This window comes from Asterias amurensis, chromosome 19 (assembly GCF_032118995.1).
Source record: "Asterias amurensis chromosome 19, ASM3211899v1".
In the NCBI taxonomy this organism is placed as follows: Eukaryota; Metazoa; Echinodermata; class Asteroidea; order Forcipulatida; family Asteriidae; genus Asterias; species Asterias amurensis.
This window is the reverse complement of record NC_092666.1, coordinates 11,374,128-11,401,734: the sequence shown is the minus strand read 5'-3', so window position 1 is coordinate 11,401,734 and position 27,607 is coordinate 11,374,128. Positions and strand designations below refer to the sequence as shown.

Genomic DNA, 27,607 nt, shown 5'->3' with positions numbered 1-27,607 from the left:
CGTCTAGCCCGGGCTTCTTTAGAATGGGAGATACTATGGCTTCCTTGAGGCTCGATGGGAAGGAACCTGTGGCAAGCGAGCTATTGACGATTGAAACCAGAGCAGAGAGGAGAGTCCCGGTATTCAATTTCAACATCCATGTCGGGAGAGGGTCCAGGTCGCATGACTTGCTCGGTGCTTTGCTAATGAGTCTGAGGACCTCGTCCTCACCGGCAAGGGGGAAGTCAGAGAGTTGAGGTACTTGTACTAGGCAATCAGCATGCTGGAGTGAAACGGGTTCAGGGGTGTGGGTGAGTGAACACATGATGTTAGATCTTATTTTGGCAACTTTGTCTTTGAAGAAAGTTGCAAACCGGTTGCTCAATGTTTTCAAGGGTTGGCCAGATGGAAGGGGAGGAGCCCCTTTGTTTAACAGTGAGTTGATAGTTTGAAACACCGCTTTTGTGTCAGCAGATGAAAGATGGGCCTTGAAGTACTTCGACTTTTCATGACGTATGAGCTTGGTAAGTGAGTTGATCTGACTCACATACGCATGGTGGTCATCAGGATGTCTGGTTTTACGCCATTTTCTCTCAAGTTGTCTGCGGTTGCGTCTTGCGAGGTGAATGTCATTCGTATACCAAGGTTGCTGTTGTTTAAACCTGCGTGTCTTTATCTTGACGGGGCAGTGAGCATCAAGAACACCGAGGACAGCGTTGTCATAAAATAAAAGTTGATCACTGGGGCAACTGTCGTATGGAAACAGCTGAAAAGACCGGGTAAGATCATTGGTGAATGAATCAGTGTCGAGGGTGCGGTAGTTCCTAACCTTCGATTGTACCAACTGTCGAGTAGGTTTGGCATGGTCAATGATGCATACAATAACATGATGATCCGAGTAGAGATTATTGACACTGTTACAGTTTTGCACGAGGGTATCCGCTTGACGCGATATCACAAGGTCAAGTGTGTGACCATATTTGTGGGTGGCTCCATAGACATGTTGCTGTAGGTCATGGTCGACAAGCAGTGTGAGAAACTGAGCAACTTCAGGTTTACTTGGGATATCGAGGTGCAGATTGAAGTCCCCTAGTATCAGGTGATTGCCGGAGAGGGGTGAGATCTCAGCCAGAAAATCGTTGAACTCCGACAAAAACTGTGGTGTATTCAGACCGTTCTTTGCGGAGGGGGGCGGTCTGTAGATTGCAAACAACCGAAGCTGTTTAGTAGGGTTGGTGATGTAGGCAAGTTCGAATGATTGAGCTGATGATATGGAGAGCTGTTGTCTGTTGATAGTATAAAACATTGTGAGAAATGGCTCCCCCGAAGTAACATAGTTTTTGAGGAAGAGGTAAGTTCTTACTCAAATATTAAAACGCTTGTCTTTCTTTCAATATTTTCTTTTTACGTCGATCACCAATTGAGCCCAAATTTTTTAAGGTTTGTTATTTTATGCATAATATGTTGGGTTATTCTAAGTGAGAATACTGGTCTTTGACAATTACCAAACGTGTTCAGTGCCGTTAAGTGCCAGAGGTGGAAACATGAGGTGCAATGTAAACAACAAAATAAACGAAACAAATCAAACGTCATCAATTGAAAATTTTTTATATTTTACATAATTGGTTATAATTCCATAATTCCAGTATGATCAGTCCACGTGATCACTTCAAACATATCGTTATAATCAAAAGAACAATGATAATAAAATGTGATTATTAATTGCATGCATGAACATAGTTATTATGAATTTGAAACTTTGGAGTGTGGAAAGTTACTGTCCTAAGGTTTGGGGTAACACCGACGACAGAACGGTCGACTGGTCTAGTGGAACAATTTCAAGTTCTGATGGTTGAAAGATTTAAGTTACAGACATGCAGCATTATAATCTAACAAAATAAGAAAAAAGCAGAAATCAGCTAGTTCAACTGAGACATCGCTAAAATAAGTCAAGTTCTAACATCGGTGTGTCTTGGTCTAGCCGTCAAAAGCACCCGACTAAAGCTTTGATGCTTCTGATCTGCTTCTGAGTATGGATTCGAGACCGAGTCATGGCACTTGTGTCCTGGAACAAAAACTTCATCATAATTGCTTTGTCTTTTGGATGGGATGTAAGTTTTATCATGGCATTTCAACATATAAAAGATATGGCCTCTGCATGAGGCTAATTTGTAACCTGGGGTCCAGATCTTTTCCAAGCATCGGTAGGGGGCTCACTTGTGCATCAAGATGTAGACTCCTGTTGTGTTTGGTCTGTTTGCTGGCTGGATTTTATGCTAGGTGCCAAGTCCAACAAGATCTGGTATGAAAAAGGAAACCACCAACTTGTTACTGTAACTGTGTTTATACCTGCCTCCAGAGGGCGCTGTTTATGATTACATCAAATAGGACTTTTCCATAACAGGCCCTTTTCAAAACCACGGCTTTGGGTTTGGATTTGACTCAGGCTAGCTTGGCCCCGCGGTTGTTTTGACAATTGGCGCATGCTTTGCATACGCGCTCAGGTCTTCAGAGGAGAGAACGGACCCTGAAGCCGAATCCAAAGCCAAAGCCGTGGTTTCGAAAAGGGCCTTAGTTCAGTTTCGAGTTCAAGACTTTGAGTTTGAGAATTTTGCTAGCTGAGTTAAAGTACAATATAAAGGGCACTTGAGTAGAACTTAATGACAAGTACTAAGTCTGAGTACTATCAAAAAGTATTGAGTACTAGTACTGATGAGAAAATGCCACAGATCCAACCTGTTAAAAACTTACTGGTTTCTTAGCTCGGTCTTGGATAATACTCCATGCTGTGTGATGCACCTGTTGAAATAAGCAAAAATGATTGATCAAATCAAAAAAACATGTTACTCTTACCTGTATGCATCAACTAATGGAGCTTCTGCCTTTCATTTATCTTTATTAGATAGACTCGAGATAAGATAGAATTGAGTGCAAAAGTGTATTGTTAATTTTGTTGCTGAAGGGTTGGGTATCATATGTTCTTTAATCAAATTGTTCAATGCAGTAAGGTGGACCGTAAATAGCATAAAATGCTTTTTATCTCATTTGTTTTTATTTTCATAAAAGTAAACTATTACAGCCAAGTAGAGATTATTTGGATCCAAAATGTAGAAGAAAAGAGTCAAAAGTTAGTGGTGATGCCAAACTATTAGGTTTATTTCATTTCATTTACACATTTGTTTTTATTACTGCTCTACATATTTTACACATTTTAACCAACTTTGTCAATTAGATTCAAATTATGAGTAGTTCACAGTAATACATTGTAACTTAGGATAGCAAAAGATGAAAGTTCACAATGATTTAGATAGTAAAATATATTTTAAAGCTTAAAGTGGGACAAGAATTAGGTTAGGGTGAAGCAGAGGCTTTTGTGCATTAACCTATTTACAGACAAACAACACAAAATACTATACAGAAGACAGAAAATGTGTACAGTAGGACAGACTAAAATCGAAACCTTGGACATTTTCTCAACCAGCCACCAACGGCCACAATATTTCTTGTATTTTTTCCATAAAATAATAGAGTGACTACTTAGGTTTGAAAATAAAATAGCGCAAAAATCCCACAAGATCGCCTTTTCTCCCAAAAATTTAACTTTCAAAACGCTGTTTTTAACCCAAAACATTGTTTACACCATACTACACCATGTGTTAACACACAGAAAATGTAGCAACCTTCGTTGACAATGAGATGCAGCGCTTCATAAAACAGCCACAAGAGGGCGCAATTCCTCTTTAAATGTCATAAAATTCGTGAATCATGACATGCATTGGTAAATTGTGTTTTATTTTGAAGGACAACCAAGTTTTATCTGCCAAAAGATGACATTGAGACTTTTTTTTTTTTTCTCTTTTTTTTTTCCCCTGGCAGAAATTGTTTGTTGATCTTTGGGATTGACACATGCTTGAGATATTTTGACCGATTATTGTTCTAAAACGTGTCGATGTCTGGGTCACATAGGGTTTTAAACCACTGTGCACACAACATTTTAATGTAAGAATTTTATCATCGAGTACTCACCTGGAATTCTGATGGCAAAGCAACACCTTGGAATCTCAGCAGCTTATTCTGTGAGGTTTTAAAAAAAAATGAACAAGTTATTAAACATACAGATAAAGTACAAGGGATATGCAAATTAACAGGTGCAAATCTATTCAGTCAATGCGATACCCCCTACTAAAATACAGGATTTGAGCTGCCTCCTGCCTCCTAGTTAGTAAGACATCTGCTCTAGAATTGCAAAGGTCGTGGGTTCAAATCCCACTGAGTAATATGCCTGTGAATTTGTTCGAAGAATGATGAAAGAAAGATGGTGTGTTGCAACTGAGCAGCTAAGAGCACTGGACTCAAACTCTGTAAATTTCATTCTATATCATCTGATCATAAAAGCAAATTACAAACTTACCCTTGGTTTGAGATAGTCTTCAATGCCATGTATCTGCAATAATAATGAGATAGTACAAAAGGTTAACTTCATTTTCAGTTTAGTTTGAGAAAGAATAATATCAGTCTAATTACTTTGTTAAACAAGTGTAAAGAAAGTTTCCAGCACGCAATACAAAATATATCAATAGATTTTTATCTATATCATGAATGACATCTTTAAAGGCAATACCAGGGAAATGTTATTAATCAAGGGCAAAATTACAACTCAAATCAGCAAAACAGTATCCCTTTAAACGTATGTGTATGAGCTCCCTTATCCTTTGTAAATGTGCATGCATAACAAGGAAGTCATGCTTACAAAATGATGCTGTGTTCGTGTATGCTACAACTTTGGTTTAACAATAATTTCTGGGGCAGGTATACTTACACATGTAAAGACAAATCTACAGGGTTCAATGAACCCTGTGTTGGTGACCATGGGACCTTCACTGATGTCCACAAACTCCCCTAATCTGAAGAGGATGATTCTGTCTGCCTGTGTCTCTTCGATCTGTTGCTTCTTGTATCTAGGGTCAAAAGGTCATAAAGGGTCGAAGGTCAAAACTAGTTTTTTAAAAAACTTAAACATAACTGCATTAAAGGGTCTGTTTACATGGTTAATTTTATTGCATACAACTACATTTGTATAGAAGATGTGACCCATGTTTACATTCAAACCGCCCAACTTTTGAAAAAACACTGTATACCTCATGTTTCGCCGGGCAAAAAGACGCGTAGTCATGGTAAGATTGCGCACACTTTCTAGCTGGCTGCCAAAACACAAAGGTTTTGCCCGGCGGTATGCGCGCGAATCATGTTAATGGTTTCCGAGTGACGTCAGAGGTCACATCGTCTATAGGATTAAAACAATCGAACGGTTCTAAAAACCAAAGGTATACACTATTGCTGTCAATAACATGGTAATTAGCCTAGCCCTCTCATAAATAATAAAATCCATTTAAAACACTTACGTATTGTCCTCAAATATGCTGAGCGCAACCTCTCTGCTGACCTCTAACCTCTCAAAGTTGACCTTGTTCTCGGCGAGGCTGAAGGCTTGCCTATTGAGGCAGATTATCTCTTCTCTTGTTGGCTCCCACTTGAATGGAAGGTTGACGTCATATGCAAAGCATCCCTTGGAAACTGGAACGGACAAATCAGAATTTGTTTTTTAAAAGTTCTGATTATTCACTCTGAAGAACAAGCCCAAAGTTCATGGCTCTGTTTTAACTCAGAATTCTGCACAAGGTTAAGATTATTTATTGTTTGCTTTTTACGGTTGGCGGTAAATTTGTATGCTAGCTAGATAAGAGTGCTTTGTAAACTAGAAGAACGCTCGCACATAGACACCAATTACTTGCTCACCATTGAAATACACTTAATAGTAAATGTAGAATTTCTCAAGTGTGCACTCACTTCGCGCATCTACAAGATCCAACTTTTCTGGTTTGGCCACATAGTGAGAATGAAAAACAACAGACTTTCAAAATGCATCCTACTTGAAACAGTAACTGGAAAAAATAGTTGGGGTAGGCCTCGGAAGAGGTGGGAAAACGATACCATCATGAACAGCAGCTTCTACCTGGAACATCGAATAGCGCAAGACAGGCAAGAGTGAAGGAAAGAAAATTCATAGAGCCAATGTCCTGCGTGATACGGTGCAAGATTGATTGATTGATTTGGCCTTTGTTCGTGCGTAATATCTTGGGGTGCCATACCCGCGTGTGCCTTGATTAAAGGCTGTAGGGAGCACAATCTGAGACTAGCATCCTAATAACAGACAAGAATACGCTTTCAATCTTACTTGGGATTTCCGGTGAGCGAGCTACTTGTATTCTGACGTCATCTTTGAATGCCGAGTGTAAGATTGCGCCCATCATGTGTGAACAGGACCTCCAGAATGCCTGTAAAGTAAGATGATGAAGATGATATTTAAATATTGCAGTTTTAATATAGAGTGTCATGGCCGAGTGGTTAAGAGCATCGAATTCAAGTTCTGGTGCTAAGTCACCAGAGTGTGGGTTCGAACCCCCGTCGTGACACTTGTGTCCTTGAGCAAGATACTTTACTATAATTACTTTTCTTCACACAGGGGTATAGATTGGTAACTGCGAGGGTAGAGGTTGATATTGTGAATGAAAAACCCTTTGGAGCGATGTACACGTAAACTGTTGCCCAGGTTGTACACTCCCAAGGAAGCTGAGAAACATTAAACGGGATGTTATTGGCCCTATGACCAGGGCACCAATGTAAAGCCCATTGATACAGTTATTGTAAAATGCGCTTTATAAGAATTGTTATTATTTATTATTAACAAACTTGTAATGGAAAACTAAATGCTATAATCATCCAAGATGGCCAACGCTTGATTGTCATTGTGAAACATGTGGCGTTATCAGGCCTGTATGTTTCGGTTTTTTTTAAAGACATTTTCTTCTTGGTAAAGGGCACCCTATGAAAAAATTGTAAATTTCTACTGGAGCGTTTCAAGGGCACCAAGGCAATAACCTAGGGGGCATGGAGGCCAATGTCAGGTCTGCATCATGTGCAATCCACCTTTATTCTGTTCAAAGATCTTTTCTACAAACCTGGTTTGCCTCTGTGACATCATCATCTTTCATTGTGACAAACCTCAGCTCGCAGTCTTCAATGAGCGGTTGCAGCATGTGCCACGGCTTGCCGTTAACCATCGCTATTGCTGAATGCTTGAGGTATCTCTGGTTCAAATCTAGAATAAGATACATTCAAAATAACGCTGTGAGAACCAATTGCAATCATGATTCAAGATTCAAAGATTCAAAATTGTCATGATATAAAAAACATGCCATTTCAGAATAGATACAAGTAAAGGCACAATATAAAAAGACAACAAGAGTAACAAATTCCTAATTGACAGATAATGGACCAGTGAAAAATTGGGGGACCAGAAAAATGAAAAGCTAACCAGTCTGGCTAGTCACTACTGAAAAAAGTTACGGGCAAACCATGACGAGACTTGAAATCAACAATGCCAGTTAATTTGAATACTAAACACCTAAGTGCAATTTTAATTTAAAGGCAGTGGACACTATTGGTAATTACTCAAAATAATTATTAGCATAAAACCTTACTTGGTAACGAGTAATTTTCCTCGAATTTGATTTCGAGACCTCAGATTTAGAATTTGAGGTCTTGAAATCAAGCATCTCAAAGCACACAAATTCGTCCAACAAGGGTGTTTTTTTCTTTCATTATTATCTCGCATCTTCAATGACCAATTGAGCTCAAATTTTCACAGGTATGTTGTTTTATGCATATGATGAGATACAGCAAGTGGGAAGACCGGTCTTTGACAATTACCAATAGTGTCCAATGTCTTTAAACTGAAGTATAAATATTTGTCAATTCTGTTGAATATTGACATAATTGAAGTACTTTACCCATCTTCACTTAGTGATATAACAAGTTCAACAAGGTCCAACAACGACCCAAAATATGGTGTAGATAGTACAATTTTGTTCTTGCCCGGACACCGATGTGTATAGTGTTCTTATCATTTTTATTCTTCTGGTCTCGTAATGAATTCTCTTGTCCAGTAAATTGTCTTAGCTACAAGTAGCCCTGTAATCCTGTGGATTTTTCCTCAAATTCGGCCCTGCACGATTATACTAATATTATTATCTAATAGAATTTAAAAAAAAAAAATTATTTCCCTTGTCTCTTATTGTTTATTCTATTTTATAATTTAATGTAGGCTTTTGCTTTTAAAAATTATTTCAAATATATTTTCACAGTCGTTCTTGGTGGTCTGTTTCTGTTCCCTATTTTATTTTATTTAATCCTCAATGTATGATTTAATCTTCTTTCCTAAGATGATTCTATTTTAATTGTTTACTTTGTACATATATCAGATTGTTTTTATATAGGCTACATGAATATTTCTAATTGTTTTTTATCCTTTCCTGTAATTGGCGGCTCATCCGCTGTTGGTTTGGTCAATAAAATATAAATATAAATATAAATAACTTCAAAGAGTTGTTCTTACGCATAGCAGCATGGTACGGTGTCGATAGATACTTATTCATCATGAATTTACACGGCTCGTTAGGATCAACATGTTCCACCTCAATCTTCTCGATTCTTTTGATGAGCGATAACTGTCGTTGTTTCTCTTTTTCAAAGACCTCATTTTGCCTGGATGTGACTGCTGTGTTTGTTGCAGTCATCTCTGTTGACATACCTGTAAAAAATATAAACATTTGGGCGTGTGAACTATTATATAATAATAATAATTAACCATTGTTAGTTGCATCATGATACAACTTGCTCTCTAATTCTACCCTTTCATGTTTCCCTGCATTGTTATCGAACAATGCATTTACCACTTTTATGGTCCAGTAATCCATCCTTTCATACTAAACATCCTTTATCCTCGCCACTTTACTCCTATATAGTATTGGTTCATAGCCACCAATTGTTTCTGAAATAGAAACTTTGATTGGCTGTTATTTTCCCGCTTCTTTCTGGATCCTTCCCTTAATCCCTTTCCCCTCTCTTTTTCTATAAATGGATATGTATTTGTTTGTACTTGATTTAAGCCTCTGAAGAGGGTCTGGTCTGGATCGAAAGCTAAGGCCATCTACCCTATTCATTATTAATAATAATGATAATAACGCTGAACATTTCTAGTGCACCATGTCTGTCAATGATGACACTCCTGGTGCCAAAAAAAAAGAACCCTGCTAATACACAATGACACAAGACAACCAAAAGTTTGAAGGCTATTGTTTCCCAAACAGATATGTTTTGAGATTAGTTTTGAATTCGGAACAAGTATCTACTTTTCCTACTCCTCCCTACTCCTAGAACTACGCATTTCGGTTTCGTCCGCTATCGTCTCCCATTACAGGACCAATAGCGGACAAAACCGAAATAGTTCTAGGAGTAACCCCGGCCCCACCCCAATTATAATTATATATTATAACGGGGAAAATAATTAATTAATTCGTTTAATTTAAAATTAAAATTAAAAAGGGATTTTTTTATAGTAAATTTAAATAAAAAGATACTAATTTATTTCATAACGTGTGCAAAAAAGTGGTGTCAGGATGATTCGGACAATTTCAGTAATACATTTCAGAAAATGGCAGGTACTGGTACAACGAATACCGGACACTTCGGCACCTTGCAAACTCGGCACCAGCAAACTCGGCACCTCTCAAACTCGGCACCCACAACCTCGGCACCTTGCAAACTCGGCACCCACAAACTCGGCACATTCACAACTACAAACTCGGCACCTGGTTGAAAAACGCTCAATCTGCCCACGGTTAAAAACTCGGCACCCAGTTCGAAATTGAAATAAATCCCGATCCCCGACGCGTCGTGTGTATCGGTTTCGTGTCGTACCGACGATACATACCTAATAATTAATATGTATTTTTCACTGTCATGGTGAGGTCGCCCTTTTCAAAAATCTGTATCAAAATAATTAAATTTATTTTGTGTAAACTTTTGAAGACGTTTTTGAGTCGAATACGTAATTTCGATGTCCAAGTATTTTTTTGGGAACATTTACACGAAACTTTGATCCAATAAAACACTAGTTCAAAATAAAGCACGTGTAAATAATTTCTAATAGATGTTAAATTTGCATCGGGGATAAAGAATATTAATTTTGGTTTTTACCCATACACCGATGTGTGTAAGCACTGTATACTCAGTACTTTCCCGAGTCCTGTGAAAAAATATCACAGGCATATTACTCGGGTGAGATTCGAACCCACGACCCTTGCAATTCTAGAGCAGTGTCTTACCGAGGTTGCCCGGCAGCTAGAGGCAGTTCGAATCCTATGTTTTGGCAGCGGGTACCGCAACGATATAATAGATGTTAAATTTGCATCGGGGATAAAGAATATTAATTTTGGTTTTTACCCATACACCGATGTGTGTTAGCACTGTATACTCAGTACTTTCCCGAGTCCTGTGAAAAAAATATCACAGGCATATTACTCGGGTGGGATTCGAACCCACGACCCTTGCAATTCTAGAGCAGTGTCTTACCAACTAGACTACCGAGGTTGCCCGGCAGCTAGAGGCAGTTCGAATCCTATGTTTTGGCAGCGGGTACCGCAACGATATAATAGATGTTAAATTTGCATCGGGGATAAAGAATATTAATTTTGGTTTTTACCCATACACCGATGTGTGTTAGCACTGTATACTCAGTACTTTCCCGAGTCCTGTGAAAAAAATATCACAGGCATATTACTCGGGTGGGATTCGAACCCACGACCCTTGCAATTCTAGAGCAGTGTCTTACCAACTAGACTACCGAGGTTGCCCGGCAGCTAGAGGCAGTTCGAATCCTATGTTTTGGCAGCGGGTACCGCAACGATATAATAGATGTTAAATTTGCATCGGGGATAAAGAATATTAATTTTGGTTTTTACCCATACACCGATGTGTGTTAGCACTGTATACTCAGTACTTTCCCCGAGTCCTGTGAAAAAATATCACAGGCATATTACTCGGGTGGGATTCGAACCCACGACCCTTGCAATTCTAGAGCAGTGTCTTACCAACTAGACTACCGAGGTTGCCCGGCAGCTAGAGGCAGTTCGAATCCTATGTTTTGGCAGCGGGTACCGCAACGATATAATAGATGTTAAATTTGCATCGGGGATAAAGAATATTAATTTTGGTTTTTACCCATACACCGATGTGTGTTAGCACTGTATACTCAGTACTTTCCCGAGTCCTGTGAAAAAATATCACAGGCATATTACTCGTGTGGGATTCGAACCCACGACCCTTGCAATTCTAGAGCAGTGTCTTACCAACTAGACTACCGAGGTTGCCCGGCAGCTAGAGGCAGTTCGAATCCTATGTTTTGGCAGCGGGTACCGCAACGATATAATAGATGTTAAATTTGCATCGGGGATAAAGAATATTAATTTTGGTTTTTACCCATACACCGATGTGTGTTAGCACTGTATACTCAGTACTTTCCCGAGTCCTGTGAAAAAATATCACAGGCATATTACTCGTGTGGGATTCGAACCCACGACCCTTGCAATTCTAGAGCAGTGTCTTACCAACTAGACTACCGAGGTTGCCCGGCAGCTAGAGGCAGTTCGAATCCTATGTTTTGGCAGCGGGTACCGCAACGATATAATAGATGTTAAATTTGCATCGGGGATAAAGAATATTAATTTTGGTTTTTACCCATACACCGATGTGTGTTAGCACTGTATACTCAGTACTTTCCCGAGTCCTGTGAAAAAATATCACAGGCATATTACTCGTGTGGGATTCGAACCCACGACCCTTGCAATTCTAGAGCAGTGTCTTACCAACTAGACTACCGAGGTTGCCCGGCAGCTAGAGGCAGTTCGAATCCTATGTTTTGGCAGCGGGTACCGCAACGATATAATAGATGTTAAATTTGCATCGGGGATAAAGAATATTAATTTTGGTTTTTACCCATACACCGATGTGTGTTAGCACTGTATACTCAGTACTTTCCCGAGTCCTGTGAAAAAATATCACAGGCATATTACTCGTGTGGGATTCGAACCCACGACCCTTGCAATTCTAGAGCAGTGTCTTACCAACTAGACTACCGAGGTTGCCCGGCAGCTAGAGGCAGTTCGAATCCTATGTTTTGGCAGCGGGTACCGCAACGATATAATAGATGTTAAATTTGCATCGGGGATAAAGAATATTAATTTTGGTTTTTACCCATACACCGATGTGTGTTAGCACTGTATACTCAGTACTTTCCCGAGTCCTGTGAAAAAATATCACAGGCATATTACTCGTGTGGGATTCGAACCCACGACCCTTGCAATTCTAGAGCAGTGTCTTACCAACTAGACTACCGAGGTTGCCCGGCAGCTAGAGGCAGTTCGAATCCTATGTTTTGGCAGCGGGTACCGCAACGATATAATAGATGTTAAATTTGCATCGGGGATAAAGAATATTAATTTTGGTTTTTACCCATACACCAATGTGTGTTAGCACTGTATACTCAGTACTTTCCCGAGTCCTGTGAAAAAATATCACAGGCATATTACTCGTGTGGGATTCGAACCCACGACCCTTGCAATTCTAGAGCAGTGTCTTACCAACTAGACTACCGAGGTTGCCCGGCAGCTAGAGGCAGTTCGAATCCTATGTTTTGGCAGCGGGTACCGCAACGATATAATAGATGTTAAATTTGCATCGGGGATAAAGAATATTAATTTTGATTTTTACCCATACACCGATGTGTGTTAGCACTGTATACTCAGTACTTTCCCGAGTCCTGTGAAAAAATATCACAGGCATATTACTCGTGTGGGATTCGAACCCACGACCCTTGCAATTCTAGAGCAGTGTCTTACCAACTAGACTACCGAGGTTGCCCGGCAGCTAGAGGCAGTTCGAATCCTATGTTTTGGCAGCGGGTACCGCAACGATACACTGTGTTTTATTACGCACGATTCCACTAAACACCGGGCACGCTGGACTGTCGCTGCCGCCGTCGTGGTGGGGCAAAAGTCCCCCACGGCCGACGGCCGCACGCTCCCAGATCACACTCTCTTCAAAATCAAAAAGTCATTGTCAACCAAACGCTAACATTTTCAAAGCCCAATACATCAACAAATAGCGATGCACTTTCACCAACATTAAAAAAAACGAAAAACAAAACAAAAACTGTGAACGTGCGGACGTAAAGTTTCCGGGGAAAAAAAATCTCCGATGCCAATTTTTCGAAATTTCGGAAGCGGTTATAGTCATTTAAGCAAGCATAACTACTTATTATGTTAACTAAATTCAAACCAGTTTTTATGGTGTTAATACCACTCTTCGGGTGGTATTTGCTGTTGGTGCCGAGTTTGGCTTGGTGGACCAAAATAGGCCGGTGCCGAGTTTGTTTGGTGCCGAGTTTGTTGGACCAAAAAAGGCCGGTGCCGAGTTTGTTTGGTGCCGACATTCTTGGTGCCGAGTGAGTGCCGAGTTTGCTGGTGCCGAGTTTGCAAGGTGCCGAAGTGTCCGGTACCCGGTACAACACACACGACGCATGTCACAGTTTGGCTTCAAAAAGTGATGTGGCGGTATGTCCGGAAACTGGGCAGAAACAAATATTTTGGGTTAGTTCGCAATTTCATCCATTAAAATTATCAAACTTACATCTACACGCAAAACGACGGACAGACAACGTGTGTTTCAACCACTTCATTGTGTTTTCCACCTGTAGTTGTGTCCACAGCCAAAGAGAATCAAGAATAAAGTTGAAGACGAGTTGACTATTTTTTGAGAACACATGCGACTCTTATTGTGAACCTTGACCCGAGCCCCAGAGTTTGTCAGAATCAAATCTCGGTGAGTCACGCGAGAGTACGCGCTTCACGACTCGTTGTATCTAAGCGACGGTCACGTAAATAGTTTTCGCGCATGCGGCGTTTGTGTGTGATCTTTGGACCAAAAAAGGAAGACAACACAGAAATAACACGGCACTCATCAAAATCTACAATAAAACTTCTAGCAAAAACGATTTATTAAAAGGTGTTTCAAACTGAAAAGCCAAGAACAAATAAAATGGTAAGTATCGTTAAATCATAAACGTTTTGGGATCGTTAATTGTAAGTAGATTTGGCGATGTTTTTGAGCAAAAATTAACCATTTATTTTGACGTATTTAGCTTGTTGTTGAGACACAACAAAGTCACAACTTCCTGTTGCCGTGTAAACTGTAAAACACAAAAGCATTGCAAATAAGCTCGATTATTTGCAACATGCATGATGATGTAGAATATTAAATACTTCCCTTGGATGGCTGGTGTTTTGTCTTTGGTTTAGTTTTGTGGTGTGTAGTTTTGCTTTGGGCTGTGACATTACAGTTGTCAAACTGTACCAATCGAATCTTGTTTTTATAGTTAAATTTAGTTAATTCTTAGTTTATTTAACATGTTTACTATTTTAAGGTCATCATTCATCAATCATTATTTTACTTATTGTTCAACACAATGTTACTTTACAAACACAAGGCAACATTATCAAGAAAGATACAATAAAAGATACCTGTGAATGTTTCAATTTACAGCAGTGTGTGTCTTGTTGAGAAAACGTGGAAAAGGTTTTATTTTCATAATCATATCATCAAGATTAAAGAACAGTGTTTCCTTCAAGAACTTTAAATCCACATTGCGTTTTATTTAGGCCTAGGGGATGCCAGTGAATACCAACCGCATCTTTCACTTTGGCAGCAGCATTCACCAAAAGAACACCACAGACATGACAGAAGGTTGAAACAAATATTCACCATCATAGTCCTACTCACTGCCAATTTAACATCATCAGTTTTCACACAAAGTTCTCTTGTTGATCTTAAATTTAATTCTCCTCATTTAGCCTCGCAGTGTAATCAGCACGCAGTCGGCCGGTAGCAACGGTTCCCGCCATGCAAACACAAGAAAGTACTTCACCGTCAGCAAAAATTCCTCAGTGGATGAGTCGCTCTTTGGGACTGCTCCAAACGCCAAACAACGACAGAATGAGACCAAGTCCGAGGAAGTTGTACTTCAGACGCAGTCGGCTGGTGGGCAAAGAAGGAGAACGCAAAAAAAGAAAGAAACCGTCCAAGTCATCACGAAAGACCTGATCAGAAATTTAATGTAAGTGTGATACATCAAATGGATTGCGTTGGACTAAATGCTTTTCGAAATATAAATGGTTACAAGCAAAGCTTTTAAAGTTAAAGGGCAGGCCATTAACTTTGCCCTTGAAAAAGGGCACAGCAATTTCCCTCTCGTGAAGTGCACCTCTTTGAGAAAAATGCAAATTTGTACAGAAACCTTGCACAGGGCACCACAGCAAAAGCACAGGGCACCATGGCAATTACTGTGGAGATCGTGGGTTATTTAGAAGCCTGAACGGGGGACTATCATCAGCGATTCTGCGCGACAGATTGTGTTCAAAGTTTATTAATCCTTGCTTAGCCACAGCCCTTCTATATGATCATGACGATATTCCCTTTTAAAGTTGGGGTCATAGATTGGTTTTATTGTTTGTATTAATAATTCTTCATCTCTTTTCTTCCCTGTTTCTGCTGTGCCCTGTTCCTGCCCCGCCCTACAGTGTACCTCAGGATGATCCGTCCGGTCAGTCAGTCGTGTTACCGTTCGGTGAATACCAGAGGATTATCAACGCTGCTCGTGTATTGACACATCAGGAGCGTATTGCAGCAGAACAACACAGACAAAAAGAGAAAGAGGCAATACAGGTGAGTGTACGGATGTCATTCGGTCATTGGCGATGACTGGCTTTTCATGGTCTCACATTTTGTGTGACAAATTTTCATTGTAAGCACCAGACGGTTAAAGCCATTGGACCCTTTCGGTTCAGAAAAAAAAAAAAAAGTTCACAGATTTACACATAACTTACAGGGTTTACAGAAGGCAATGGTGAAAGACTTCTCTTGAAATATTATTCCATGAAATGCTTTACTTTTTGAGAAAACAGCAAAACAATACAAATTCTCGTTAACGAGAATTACGGATTTATTTTAAACACATGTTTAAGGTGGTAGCTTGTTTGATGTGAAGAGGGAGATTGTTCCAATGAGGTCCAGCAAACTGAAAGCTACGTTCACCATTCTTTGGTGGACACTAGCTCTCTGCGTTAACATGCCTTTTCCTGCGCTTACATTTAGTTGAAGTGGAAATCAAAATGACATAGTCAAAAGCTCAAAATCGTCCATGAGGAAACTCTATAAAATTAAAGCTCCGGTGTAATAGATGAATAGTAGAAGACGGAGATAAAAATGTAATATTTTTCCCCCGTAATATTTCAGGAAGCTAGTAACGATCGCAAGCTACAGATGCAGGCTTTGGACCGAGCCAGACAGAAGAACGAGAAACTGAACGATCTTGATGAAGAGGCGAGACAGAAGGCGGAGTATCTCCTTCAGAAAGCCAAGGAGCAACAAGAAGAGCAGGAAGATGAAATCAAACATCTCAATGAGGTAAGAAAAGAACAAGACTTGAATTGAGCTTTAAAAATGTTTTTCATGCAAGTTTCCCCCCCCCCTCCCCGCCCTAAAAAAAAATTAACGCTTCAAGGCAAAGAACCGTTTGACTGTATTCATCCTATGTAAATGCACACAAGTGAAAACTTCATTCCAAAAGGTGTTCGCCTTTTTGAGATATCTCGGAAAATCCAAAATGAATATGTCCAATGTCTTTCAACGTTACTCTGTTCTTGTTGCAATATGGACAAAGCTGTTTTAAGGCCAAGTCACACAGGCACCGTTAACGAGAACAATAATGATAACAATAAAAAAGCACGCCCTCAATTGGTTGAAATGCTCCACGCAGAATACGCCCACGCTCATTCAACCAATCGAGGGGCATGCATTTTTATCGTTATCGCTTTCGTTCTCGTTTTCGGGGCCTGTGTGACTTGGCCTTTGCATTGATCAATGCCATCTATGAGAGAAAATTTTGAAAATGTTAAGGGCATGGGGCACCAAGGCAATGGCCCCTATTGATAGAAATATTTTCCTCCTGTAACTGATTTTCGTTTTTCCCCCATTTACCCTCTTCAGCTCATTCTCAACGCCAAGTGCCACGCCATCCGAGATGCCCAGATTCTGGAGAAGGGTCAGATCAAGGGAGAGATGACGGACGAAGAGAAACGACTGGATCTCATGATGGAGGTTGAACGACAGAGGGCGCTACAACTCCAAGAGGAGATCGAAGCGCAAAAGAAAGAAGAGCGATACGAGTGAGTGTGTTGATTGGTTGAAATTAAACTCAGACTGGCGATGTCATAACTCTTGTCTATTTTTAAAACAGTCTCGTGGCCGAGCGATAAAGCTCACTGGACCTAAGCTCAGATCCCAATTTCATACAGCCTGCAAACACAAAAACACTAAAAACACAGAAAAGTATTGCTTGGCAGAATCAGGTGACCAGCCAAAATTATATTATGTTTGCATTGTTGTCGCAGGTGCACGACTCAATTTTTGCTAAGCAAATAAATTTGTCAAGCAGTGTTTTCTGCTTACCAGTTTTTATAAAACTGGGCCCTGGTAATTTTCATCAGCAGAATATGGTTCAGAACACTTGTGACTTTAAGCAAGACACTTCACATAAATTTATTTTCTTCCATCTCTTCTAATCTATGGATGTAAATAGAAATGGCACACAAGTTTGATGTTAATTATGCTGTTCTCTTTCCATTAGGGGTGCTTCTCAAGTCCTGACTCAAATTGCCCAGAGGGAGGAGGAGCGATTGTTGGATCAGGAACGTAAGGACCAGGAAGCCCTGCACATGTTGAAGTATCTGGAAAAACTCCAGGTGGAAGATCTCAAGGTAAATTGATCTGCGGTTTCTGGTGTTTGTTTTAATCTAACTAGTTAGAAATTTGAGAAAATAGAATTAGCTGTTGCAAACAACTTACCAACCTAATGGACCGAGAGTATAAAAGCAAAAAAATAGTTAATGGCCTGACGTTTCCACCTAGCAGAGTCTGTCTCAAAGGCTAAATGACAACACAACAAACATGAACAGGTAACTAAGTGAAACATAAGCAGTGAAGTGGAAATACATGAATGGGGTTAGAAAGCATACGTAAAAAGCAGGGGGTAAACAATGAATAGGGGGCAAAAAGGGGGGGGGGTGAAGGAAAGGGACTGGCTTGACCACAAGCAAGAAGATGGAAAAACAAAGGACAACAAATTTGTCACTGAGTTGCGGTTATGATCACCATAAGCGCCAAATTTCCTCGCTAGCTGTGTAAGCGAATAATGCCAACAATCAAAAACATCCTACTAACCCATGAAATACGCTGGATGTAAGCGAGGTATTCCCTTCTTCTGAAAGCGCTGATTCTAAGTTTACAGTAAGCAGAGTCATGATATTGGGTTTGGATGATAATGGGTGCCAACCACATCTCTGGCCTGCAGCATACACAAATTGATACCACAGATATTTGAATCCCTGAAAGTCGCCTTTGGGCAATCTTTAGCGGTTGTTGAATGTTAACAAACCAGCTAAACTATTGTAACAATAGCCCTTTATCATGGTGCAGCCATCTTGAATTTCTCCCATTGATATCAATGTTACCAAACCGAGGCTGGAAGAACAAGATAGTCTGGTTCCTGTTTGCAAAGTGACTTTACACTTAGCCAGCATCTTGATAGTTCTCAATCATATCCTGCTCTCTTAATCTTCCAGGATTTGGAGCGCAAACATGAAATGACCCTAGAAGCGCAGAAAGAGATCGCACGAGCCAATCAGGAGGCAGAGGAACAACGCATCCGTCGCCAGGAACAAGAAAAGATGGCTGACCTGAAGGTGACGGAGTACATGAAGAAGAAGGCGCAGCGTGAGGCAGAGTTTGAGGCCGAGCAGGAACGCATCAAACTGGAGAAGGAGAAGGAGATTGCAAGGCTCAGAGCTATGCAGGTAAAGTAGATGTCCGTACTTAGAGAGTTTGTGTATTTTTTGTACAACACAAAACACAAAGTCGTCGATTTAAAGATAATGCTGGTAAAAAACTTCTCTTAAAATGTTACTGTTTCACGAAAATAATGTTTGTCTCAGTGAGACGGACATTGTTCAGCATGTACAACGGATTTCTGCTGAAAACATTGCTCTGTGATTTACACTTTTCTTTTTCCTCAAAAACTTGACGACAAATCAAGCTGTTAGTCGCCAATCTTATGAAACTTTAGGAAACTGTGTAAAACCACTGCATGTGCCCAACTAACACATGTGGACTAAACACAGTTGCATGAAGTTTTGTGAAAGCAGCTTCTGGGGTAATAGCGTTGAGCGACATCAGCATAACTGCGTGACCGATTGAATGCTATACAAGCAGCCATTATGATCGTTATTAGGCACCCATGAACAAAGATTGTGACGAAAAGGGAGACCACCAACATAGAGCTGTATTCAATTTGTAGAGCGACAGTATTTTAATCTCGAGGTCGTTGTTTCAAGTCCTGCTCTAGTAAAGTTGACTTTGCTCAAGCCCAAACGATTATTATTTTTGACGAAACTATAAATATTTGAATCACACAGGAGAGGGCAAAGGACTACATGGCCGAGAAGGACGCCCTCCGAGCAAAACGCAACCAGGAGCAAAGAGAGCGAGAGTGGAGACAAAAAGAGAAGGAGGAGGCCAAGAAGAAGGCTGAGACAGAACAGATGCTCAAGATTGCCAGAGAAGTCCAGGTGCAGAACAAGGAGCATTTCTTGGCTGTACAGGCCAAGAGGGAACGACATGAGTTTGAACGCGTCCTGAAGTAAGATTTTACTTTTTAATTTTGTTTTTAATTGCGTACAAAATAAGTGGGAATGTGGCTGACAGAGATTAAGTTTCAAACAGCGGGGAAACAGAGAAAAGTTCTTGACTTTTTTCTTCACAAACGTGTTGGTCATCCACCGGACCACGTGGGGTCTCTTACCCAATGGTAGTGGGGACCCAGTTTCACAGTGAACATTTTTGTGGGGATTAAAGTCTGAGGACCTGCTCTCGGTACCAAGACCTTTTTTGTCATGGTCTTGTTCTTGTTCTCATTCTAGGAAGGGCTGGTCTCGGGAAGGCAGGTCTCAGTCTTTGTGTCAGTCTCAAACTCAGATGTATCTAATAATAATAAGAAGAAGAAATACTTATATCCACCGGCCCACGTCGGGTCTCTTACCCAATGGTAGTGGGGACCCAGTTTCACAGTGAACATTTTTGTGGGGACCAAAGTCTGAGGACCAGGGCCCAATTTCATAGAGCTGCTAAGCACAAAAATTTGCTTAGCATGAAATTTCTTCTTTGATACAAACAGGATTACCAACCAAATTTTTGTTTGTTGCATATTGCTTGTTACCGATATTCGGCTGTTTGCTCATCCTGAAAACCATGTGGAAATTTGGTTGGTAATCCTGTTTTTATCGAGGCAGAAATTTCATGCTAAGCAAATTTGTTTGCTTAGCAGCTCTATGAAATTGGGCCCTGCTCTCGGTACCAAGACCTTTTTTGTCACGGTCTTGGTCTTGTTCTCATTCTAGGAAGGGCTGGTCTCGGGAAGGCAGGTCTCAGTCTTTGTGTCAGTCTCAAACTCAGATGTATCTAATAATAATAAGAAGAAATACTTATATAGCACAATTCAGTACTGCAAGTACTCTCAATGCGCTTTACAAAACAAATAAACAAATTTATACAAGAGAAAGCAACAAATAAACTAAACAGTACAACACTGGTGGGGACTTCTGCTCCCTTTGTGTGTTTCTCCATGGAAACCAAAGACTTGCAGAAACAGTACTTCAGCACTTTTGAGTAACACATTGTTCTAAAACTTGGCTAAACTCCGACCCCTCTTCCCTCCTTCTCCCAATAGAGCACAGAATGAAGCGATGCACAAAGAGAACTCTGAGGAGGTGGACCATCACATGAAGCGTCTCGACCACGCCGAGGAAGTCCGTCGACAGATCAGGGAGAAGGAACAGTTGAAGGTCGCTGAGCGTCATTCGTTCTTTGAGGAAGGGGTTCGCATCAACGAAGAGGCCAGGGCTCGCAGGAACAAGTTGGACTCTATCAAGCAAAAGAAACTGTCGGAGTTAAGGTGAGTTATATCAATGAAACAATATCTGTTTGTCATGTTTGTTTAGATGATCCTCCCCTTAAGGGAATTTGGCAAACTCCCACAGGGGAATACAAACACCAAAATGGCATCAGCCAATCTCTCTCATACAAACATTGGTTTAACGTCTAGGATTATTTTCATCCATCCAACAATTATATACTATTTCAAGAGGAATATCAACTCATACCTCCAGCTCCCCAGAGTTATTTTCATTTTTAATATTTTTCTTTTTGAAGGCTCTTACCAAGACTGGCTTTTACTCTTGTTTGACGCAAACTTGCCTATAAAAAAAAAGAACTACAAAAAATGTTTCCTATCCTTAAGTATTTTTCTTATTCTTTTCACAGAAATGCTGGCGTCCCAGAGAAATACTGTGCCGAGGTTGAACGGAGGATAGATGCCCCAGCATTGGCAGGTTTCAGTACTTAAGCTCAATAATTATTCCCTGATAACATAATAGATCTTTATCACACTTGACTACGACTGCCATGATGGTTTAGTTTCCTGTATACCACAGTAATAATTCAATGATGGTACACTGAAGGCTCCCCACTAGCTTCCAATTCGGGAAAGTAAAATCCGTCCAATGAAAATCTCCAGTTGTAAATTTAAAGCTATCAAAATTTAATCTTCCAGAATTTAAACCGTCCAACTTGAGGCCTTCAGTTTAAGTTAATGTTAAAAAAAGTGCTTAATTTATAATTTGTTTTGTACTTCCCAAATAAATTTCAAATTTCTAATCAGAAGATGGTTTTAGTTTTTGTATAAATTTACAATTTACTTTAAAAACATTCGTCCAGTATGGAATACACTTTATGTTGTGGGTTTCATGCGCTACATGTACATAAGATGTATATATTAAAACATGTTGTTGTATTTTATTAGTTACCTATCTGTATGGGGTTTTGTATTCATTTTTTTTATCATTGGCCGCAGTCACGATTACCTACCGGAAGTTGGATACATGTATTATAAACTTCCCACTATAGGGATGGTATATAGCTTCTTTTTTGTTGTGTCTATAGACAATGTGACCTATGTTTACATTCAAACCGCCCTATGTTGACAAAACACTGTATACGCCAGCCATGTTTCGCCGGGCAAAAAGACATGTTGTCATGGTAAGATTGCATACACTTTCTAGCTGGCTGCCAAAACACAAAGGTTTTGCCCGGCGGTATGCGCGCGAATAATGTTATGGTTTTCGGGTGACATCAGAGGTCACGTCGTCTATATTAATAGAGCATTACACACAGCAGTTGTGAAATCACGAAGACCAAAACTGCATATTGATAAAGTGTTGCGAAATACTGCCTACACTGTTTTTTTTTGTAACAGGGCCCAATTTCATAGAGCTGCTTAATTCAGTAGAAAAACAGTTGCTTAAAAGATTTCTGCTAAGCAACAATAAGCAGGAAACCAGTCACAAATCCTACATCTGAAAATGTATTTTAGCTGTTTTTTGGTAAGCATGATTTTGCTGTGCTTAGCTGGTTTTTGTGCTTAAAGCAGCTCTAAGAAATTGGGCCCTGGTAGAAGCAAGGTTTTAGGCTTAATTGACAATTGACTGAATTCAAACTGTACGGTCTCAATTCCAGAAAACGATCTAAGCATACTGATCAAAATGTCAAGTTGTAAACCACCGGTTCTTTTCAAAACCAACACCTTGAAGGGCCTTGTGTGTCTGGCGACTTCAATAAAAAATAAAAAAATAAAAATGCTAATCAAAAAGAGAATTATACATGGTGCTGTTGCAAATCCACCTAATGATCTCATCTCTGGAGCTGACAATCTGTGGAGTTACACGAAGCCTGAAACTTATAATCTGTGTTTAGGTGAAGTCCCTTTGTGCCTTTTGACTGTTTTGTTTTGTTTTGTCAGCAATACCACTGGTGTACATTTATATGTCTTATTGTTGAATGTTTTGAATTGAATTTGATATGTTAATAAAGACTTTAACAAATTAAATGTGTTGAACTTGTATGATGATTGTCACTTCAATAACCACACAATTTATTTAAAACAATTCTTTGAACAGGAAATTGAGTTTTAAGTATACATTACTTTCCAAGTAAAACCAACTATAGAAATGTTCTCAACTAAACACAACAAATATATTGATCAAGGTGTACAAAAAGGAACTTCTGAACAAAAAAAATTATAATTAGCTATTAAAACAATACCTCACATCTACCTATCTTAATAATGCCCAAATTTAAAATACTAACCAAATAGATTGTGAAACATTTAAAAAAGACAAAAAGTAATCACAATTTGTACAGTTAAGTAGAGCCCTGATATTATCACGCAGACCACAGTCATTATCTTTATGCATGGGTCAACTTCCACAGAAAAGCTCACCTTGCCTCAAGGGCCTTGCTGCTCAGGATTTTCACCGCAAACTTATTTAACAACACCTGAGCAAAAATTATATAAGAAAAATAGTAAATCTGAACTAAATACTTCATGTTTCTGTCACCGTTAGAAATCAATCATACTCGATCTTTATAAACAATCCTAACACCACACAACCAAGCTGTGATTGTACTTTTAAAATGGCTAATGTAATTGGATATTAAGAGAACTTCATTTGTTTTGTTTAATATTTGATGGTTTAACTGGAAACCAAAAACCTCCATTTTCAAGGGGGCAACAAACAAAATCTGAACGTACTTTTGTAAGCATAATAATGATGATAATTTACATTCTGTAATCAGCAGCACATACCTATTGGTTATCCCTTCCAGCCAGTAATTTAGTTCCTTAAAGGGAAGGTAAAAGACTTCTAGTGAGAAATTACGTCTTTCTCAAAAACTACGTTACTTCAGAGGAAGTCGTTTCCCACAATGTTTTATACTATTAACAGCTCACCAATGCTCATTACTAAGTCAGTTTTTAAGTTAATATTTGTTTTGACTAATTACCAAACGTGTACCTTCCCTTTAAAGCACATTTCTTTTGCTCAAGGAATCAACTGTGTATATATACATTTGTATTTGTAAACAAGATAATTGTTCTTGTGATAGCATAGAAGTGGAAATGAACCTTTCCTTACAACTCATAAAACACTTAAAACACTAAAATTCCAAAAGTAAATCTACTACATTAATAATACTCTCAAGGTTCTGGCACCCACAGCATTTGCCGTGGTTGCCTTTGCAAGTTCCAAGACAAAATATTTACATTTTCCTCATAGAAAAACCATTACCAAAGAACAATTGCTTCGCCTCTTCAAAAGCAAAGTTCAAGGCCTGCACACTGTAAGTAACTCAATAATAAACTCTAAAAGTCACACAGTTTTATGTTGATTCAAACTAGTAAAATATTAAGTAAACTGAACGAATTAAAACAATAGACTCTTCCCATGAAATATGTAAATTGCACATTTTGGTTGGCAAAAATAAGGAAACATCCCGCTGTTTTGTACACGACTAATGGCTGCGTGACTCGGAGCGTTTGCGCGTCTGCTTAATAGTGCACAACTCTGTAACGTTTGCCAACCAATAGGGTCTGCACGCATATGCGTGAATGTAATGAGCATATTTCATCGAAAGGGTCCTTTGGATTGGTACGTATCATGAGCATTGAATAGTTTGTCATTTCTAATTGGGTGTTAGATACCCATTTGGAAAAAAAAACCATGTAGTTTTCCATTGATGAGTGTTGTTAAATGGGTGCAGGATACTCGTCTGGGATAAACATGTCGTTTGTCATTCTTAATCGGGTGTTAGATACTGAATAAGATGTACTCATACAGGAGCAACTTGTCCATTAGCGTTTCTTAAATGGGTGCAGGCATGTGCAGGATACTCATCTGGGATAAACATGTTGTTTGTCATTCTTAATCGGGTGTTAGCTACTCAATCGGGAATAACATGTAATTTTCTATTTATCAGTGTGGGATAGTCACACCAGAGCAACTTGTCCATCATCATTCCTTAAATGGGTGTTGAATACTCATCTGGGTCATTTCTCATTTTTTAATGGGTGCAGGATAGTCCTCTGGGAGCAATGTGTAGTTTCGACAAGTTGGGCAAGTACGTTGTTCCTGCAGCCACAGTCTAATGCACTGAAGATGGGAGAAACCATAAAAGAGCAAATAAAAATAACACTTTTTCGTAGAGTCAGCTGTAGTGTTTTGAGATGTTAAATTTGCTTTAGGGTCTATGTACTTTTTGTAGGACAAAAAACACAATGTCTACAGATTTACACTAAACTTACACAGTTTGAAATAATTTTTGTCACAGTGAACATGAGGCGAAAATTGTTTTCGCATGTAAAAACGTATTTTCATGACATTGTTTTACTAATTTCTAAAAAAATACAGCACCTCAGCAGGTAAAATTTTCAGGTATGCTTTCTACGATCATTATCTTCAAGCGGTGTAAGTGTAATGTAAATCGGTGGACATTATGTTTTGTATTACAACAAGTACCCAAATCCTTTAAGGATAAAGAATATAAATTTTGATTTTACCCTTATTCTCACTTGGTTTATCTCAACATATGCATGAAATGACAAAGCTGTACAAACTTGAACTCAATCGGTCATCGAACTTGCGAGATAATAATGAAAGAAAAAAACACCCTTGTCACACGAAGTTGTGTGCGTTAATATGGTTGATTTTGAGACCTCAAGTTCTAAATCTGAGGTCTCGAAATCAAATTCTTGGAAAATTACTTCTTTCTCAAAAACTATGGCACTTCAGAGGGAGCCATTTCTCCCAATGTTTTATACCATCAACCTCTCCCCCATTACTCGTCACCAAGTAAGGTTTTATGCTAATAATTATTTTGAGTAATTACCAATAGTGTCCACTGCCTTTAAGCACTGTATACTTTTCTGAGTTCAATGAACAAATCTCAGGCATATTACTCTGGCGGGATTTTAACCACCACCTTTGCAATTCTATCGCAGTGTCTTACCAACTAAACAACAAAATTGATTGGTTGCTAGAAGCAGTTCCAACCCTATTTTAGCAATCTAGTTATAGTCAGACACCGCTCTAGAAATCCAAAGGTCGTGGGTTTGAATATCACCGAGTAATATACCTGTGATTTTGTTCACAGAACTTGAGAAAGTATTGAGTATGCAGTGGTAACACACATCGGTGTAAAGCATAGAGTTATACTATAAGAACTAGAGGGCGCACTGGTGATGCTTCTTGCACAAACGCGACGGGACCGCAACGAGACACGCTCGCCATTATGTATACCGTTGAATATGAAGTACACGGTGGAGTTATTAATGAAAGGAAAAAACACCCTTGTCACACGAAGTTGTGTGCTTTCAGATGCTTGATTTTGATCAAATTCGTGGAAAAATTACTCCTTTCTCGAAAACTACGTTACTTCAGAGGGAGCCGTTTCTCACACTGTTTTAGACTATTACCTTCTCCCTATTATAAGTTATCACACAAGCCGAGTTGGATATGGGACGCAGACGCGCTATATTTTCCGTGATGTATTTCCACGAGCGCGCGTGTGATAACGCATTTATCTTCAAGCAAACTTGGCACTTGACATAGAACACACAAGACGCATGGTAGTGATATTAGCCGTGCAATATAGGTTTTTATCACCACTCCATTCTGCCAATCTGATTGGAGGATTAGCGCGTACTTGAAGATAATACTCGTTACCAAGTGAGGTTTCATGCTGATAACTACTTTGAGTAATTACCAATAGTGTTCACTGCCTTTAATCTATTGAGGTTTCTCTCCTGCAATGTTGCATTTTGTGATTTTAAACTTGAACTTGAACTTACATAAGGATGGAATTTATGTCCACAGCGCAGAGTGACTATGTTCTTATTCATCTCTTCATGGCAGATGACACACGGGTCTTCCTCCTCCTCAAAGTCTATCTTCTCTGCCTTCTTGGAGGCCCAAGCAGACTTGGGAGGCGGCTTAGCCGGTTCCCACTTTTGGTTTCCGTTCGGTGATCGCTGGGTGATGGCGGCCAGCTGGTGAGAGTTCCTCCTCTGGGAAGGAAGGAAAGACAGAGCAAGAAGCTTAAAAAAATATATAAAAGGCTATAAGGACTATATGGAGGTTCGGCGGCACCTTAAGCCTGCAAAAACGTGAACGTAAACGTCAGAAAATTGTGATGTTAAAATCTTACGTTTTAAGCATATGCGAAATTACCATTGGTTCACGTCTGGTACGTACGTGCAGACGTCTTACGTGCACATGCATTAAGCCCAAAGTGGTGACGAAACAACACAATTCAGAAAATTTATATTTTGTTTATACCTGTAATTCAGAGGACGGTTTCTGCTGGTTCAAAATGAGCTCAGCAGCACGATGGATGATCTCCTCAATCGACAGACCAGAGAGGGAGTTATTGTTTGCGGCTCTCACATCTTTGATCACCTTCGTCAGTTGCACTCTGAGAAAAGTTCAGGTTAAAAACCAAATTAATGGATGTAATGTCAACCAATGTCGTGATAATTTGAGCGACAGGCGAGACTTGCAGCCAGGGTTCCCAAGAGCCGAACCAAGCTATCGCCAGGAAAGCAACCCATGGGAAGGGAAACCCTTGAGGTCTCCCCTAACCAATTGGCTGCAAGTTGTTGCCCCCTCTGATA

General features: G+C 39.6%; 3 protein-coding genes across 6 annotated transcripts in view; 1 reads left to right on the top strand and 2 right to left on the bottom strand.

Moving 5' to 3' along the window:
- Nucleotides 1-1,618: 1,618 nt before the first annotated feature.
- LOC139951655 (large ribosomal subunit protein mL39-like) lies at nt 1,619-13,719 on the bottom strand. Its single transcript, XM_071950631.1, has 10 exons — nt 13,567-13,719; nt 8,435-8,629; nt 6,999-7,138; nt 6,215-6,314; nt 5,382-5,553; nt 4,799-4,937; nt 4,391-4,423; nt 4,006-4,053; nt 2,731-2,778; nt 1,619-2,278 (listed from the first exon to the last, which is right to left on the bottom strand). Exons 1-10 carry the CDS (start codon nt 13,613-13,615, stop codon nt 2,204-2,206), a joined length of 999 nt encoding a protein of 332 aa, XP_071806732.1. The 5' UTR covers nt 13,616-13,719; the 3' UTR covers nt 1,619-2,203.
- A 99-nt stretch (nt 13,720-13,818) lies between these two features.
- Nucleotides 13,819-22,987, top strand: LOC139951871 (cilia- and flagella-associated protein 45-like). Its single transcript, XM_071950944.1, has 10 exons — nt 13,819-13,977; nt 14,787-15,049; nt 15,513-15,657; nt 16,228-16,398; nt 16,981-17,159; nt 17,621-17,750; nt 18,615-18,845; nt 19,464-19,687; nt 20,774-20,998; nt 21,367-22,987. Exons 1-10 carry the CDS (start codon nt 13,975-13,977, stop codon nt 21,446-21,448), a joined length of 1,653 nt encoding a protein of 550 aa, XP_071807045.1. The 5' UTR covers nt 13,819-13,974; the 3' UTR covers nt 21,449-22,987.
- A 149-nt stretch (nt 22,988-23,136) lies between these two features.
- The window catches only part of LOC139951868 (uncharacterized), a 53,389-nt gene continuing 48,918 nt past the window's right edge, over nt 23,137-27,607 (bottom strand). For all 4 annotated transcript variants that reach the window (XM_071950939.1, XM_071950937.1, XM_071950936.1 and 1 more), the window contains exons 35-37: nt 27,273-27,408; nt 26,786-27,001; nt 23,137-25,088 (exon numbers count right to left, since the gene is read on the bottom strand). In XM_071950939.1, coding sequence (XP_071807040.1) covers nt 24,993-25,088; nt 26,786-27,001; nt 27,273-27,408 — 448 coding nt within the window. In that variant the 3' untranslated portion in view covers nt 23,137-24,992. The remainder of the gene's footprint in view (nt 25,089-26,785; nt 27,002-27,272; nt 27,409-27,607) is intronic.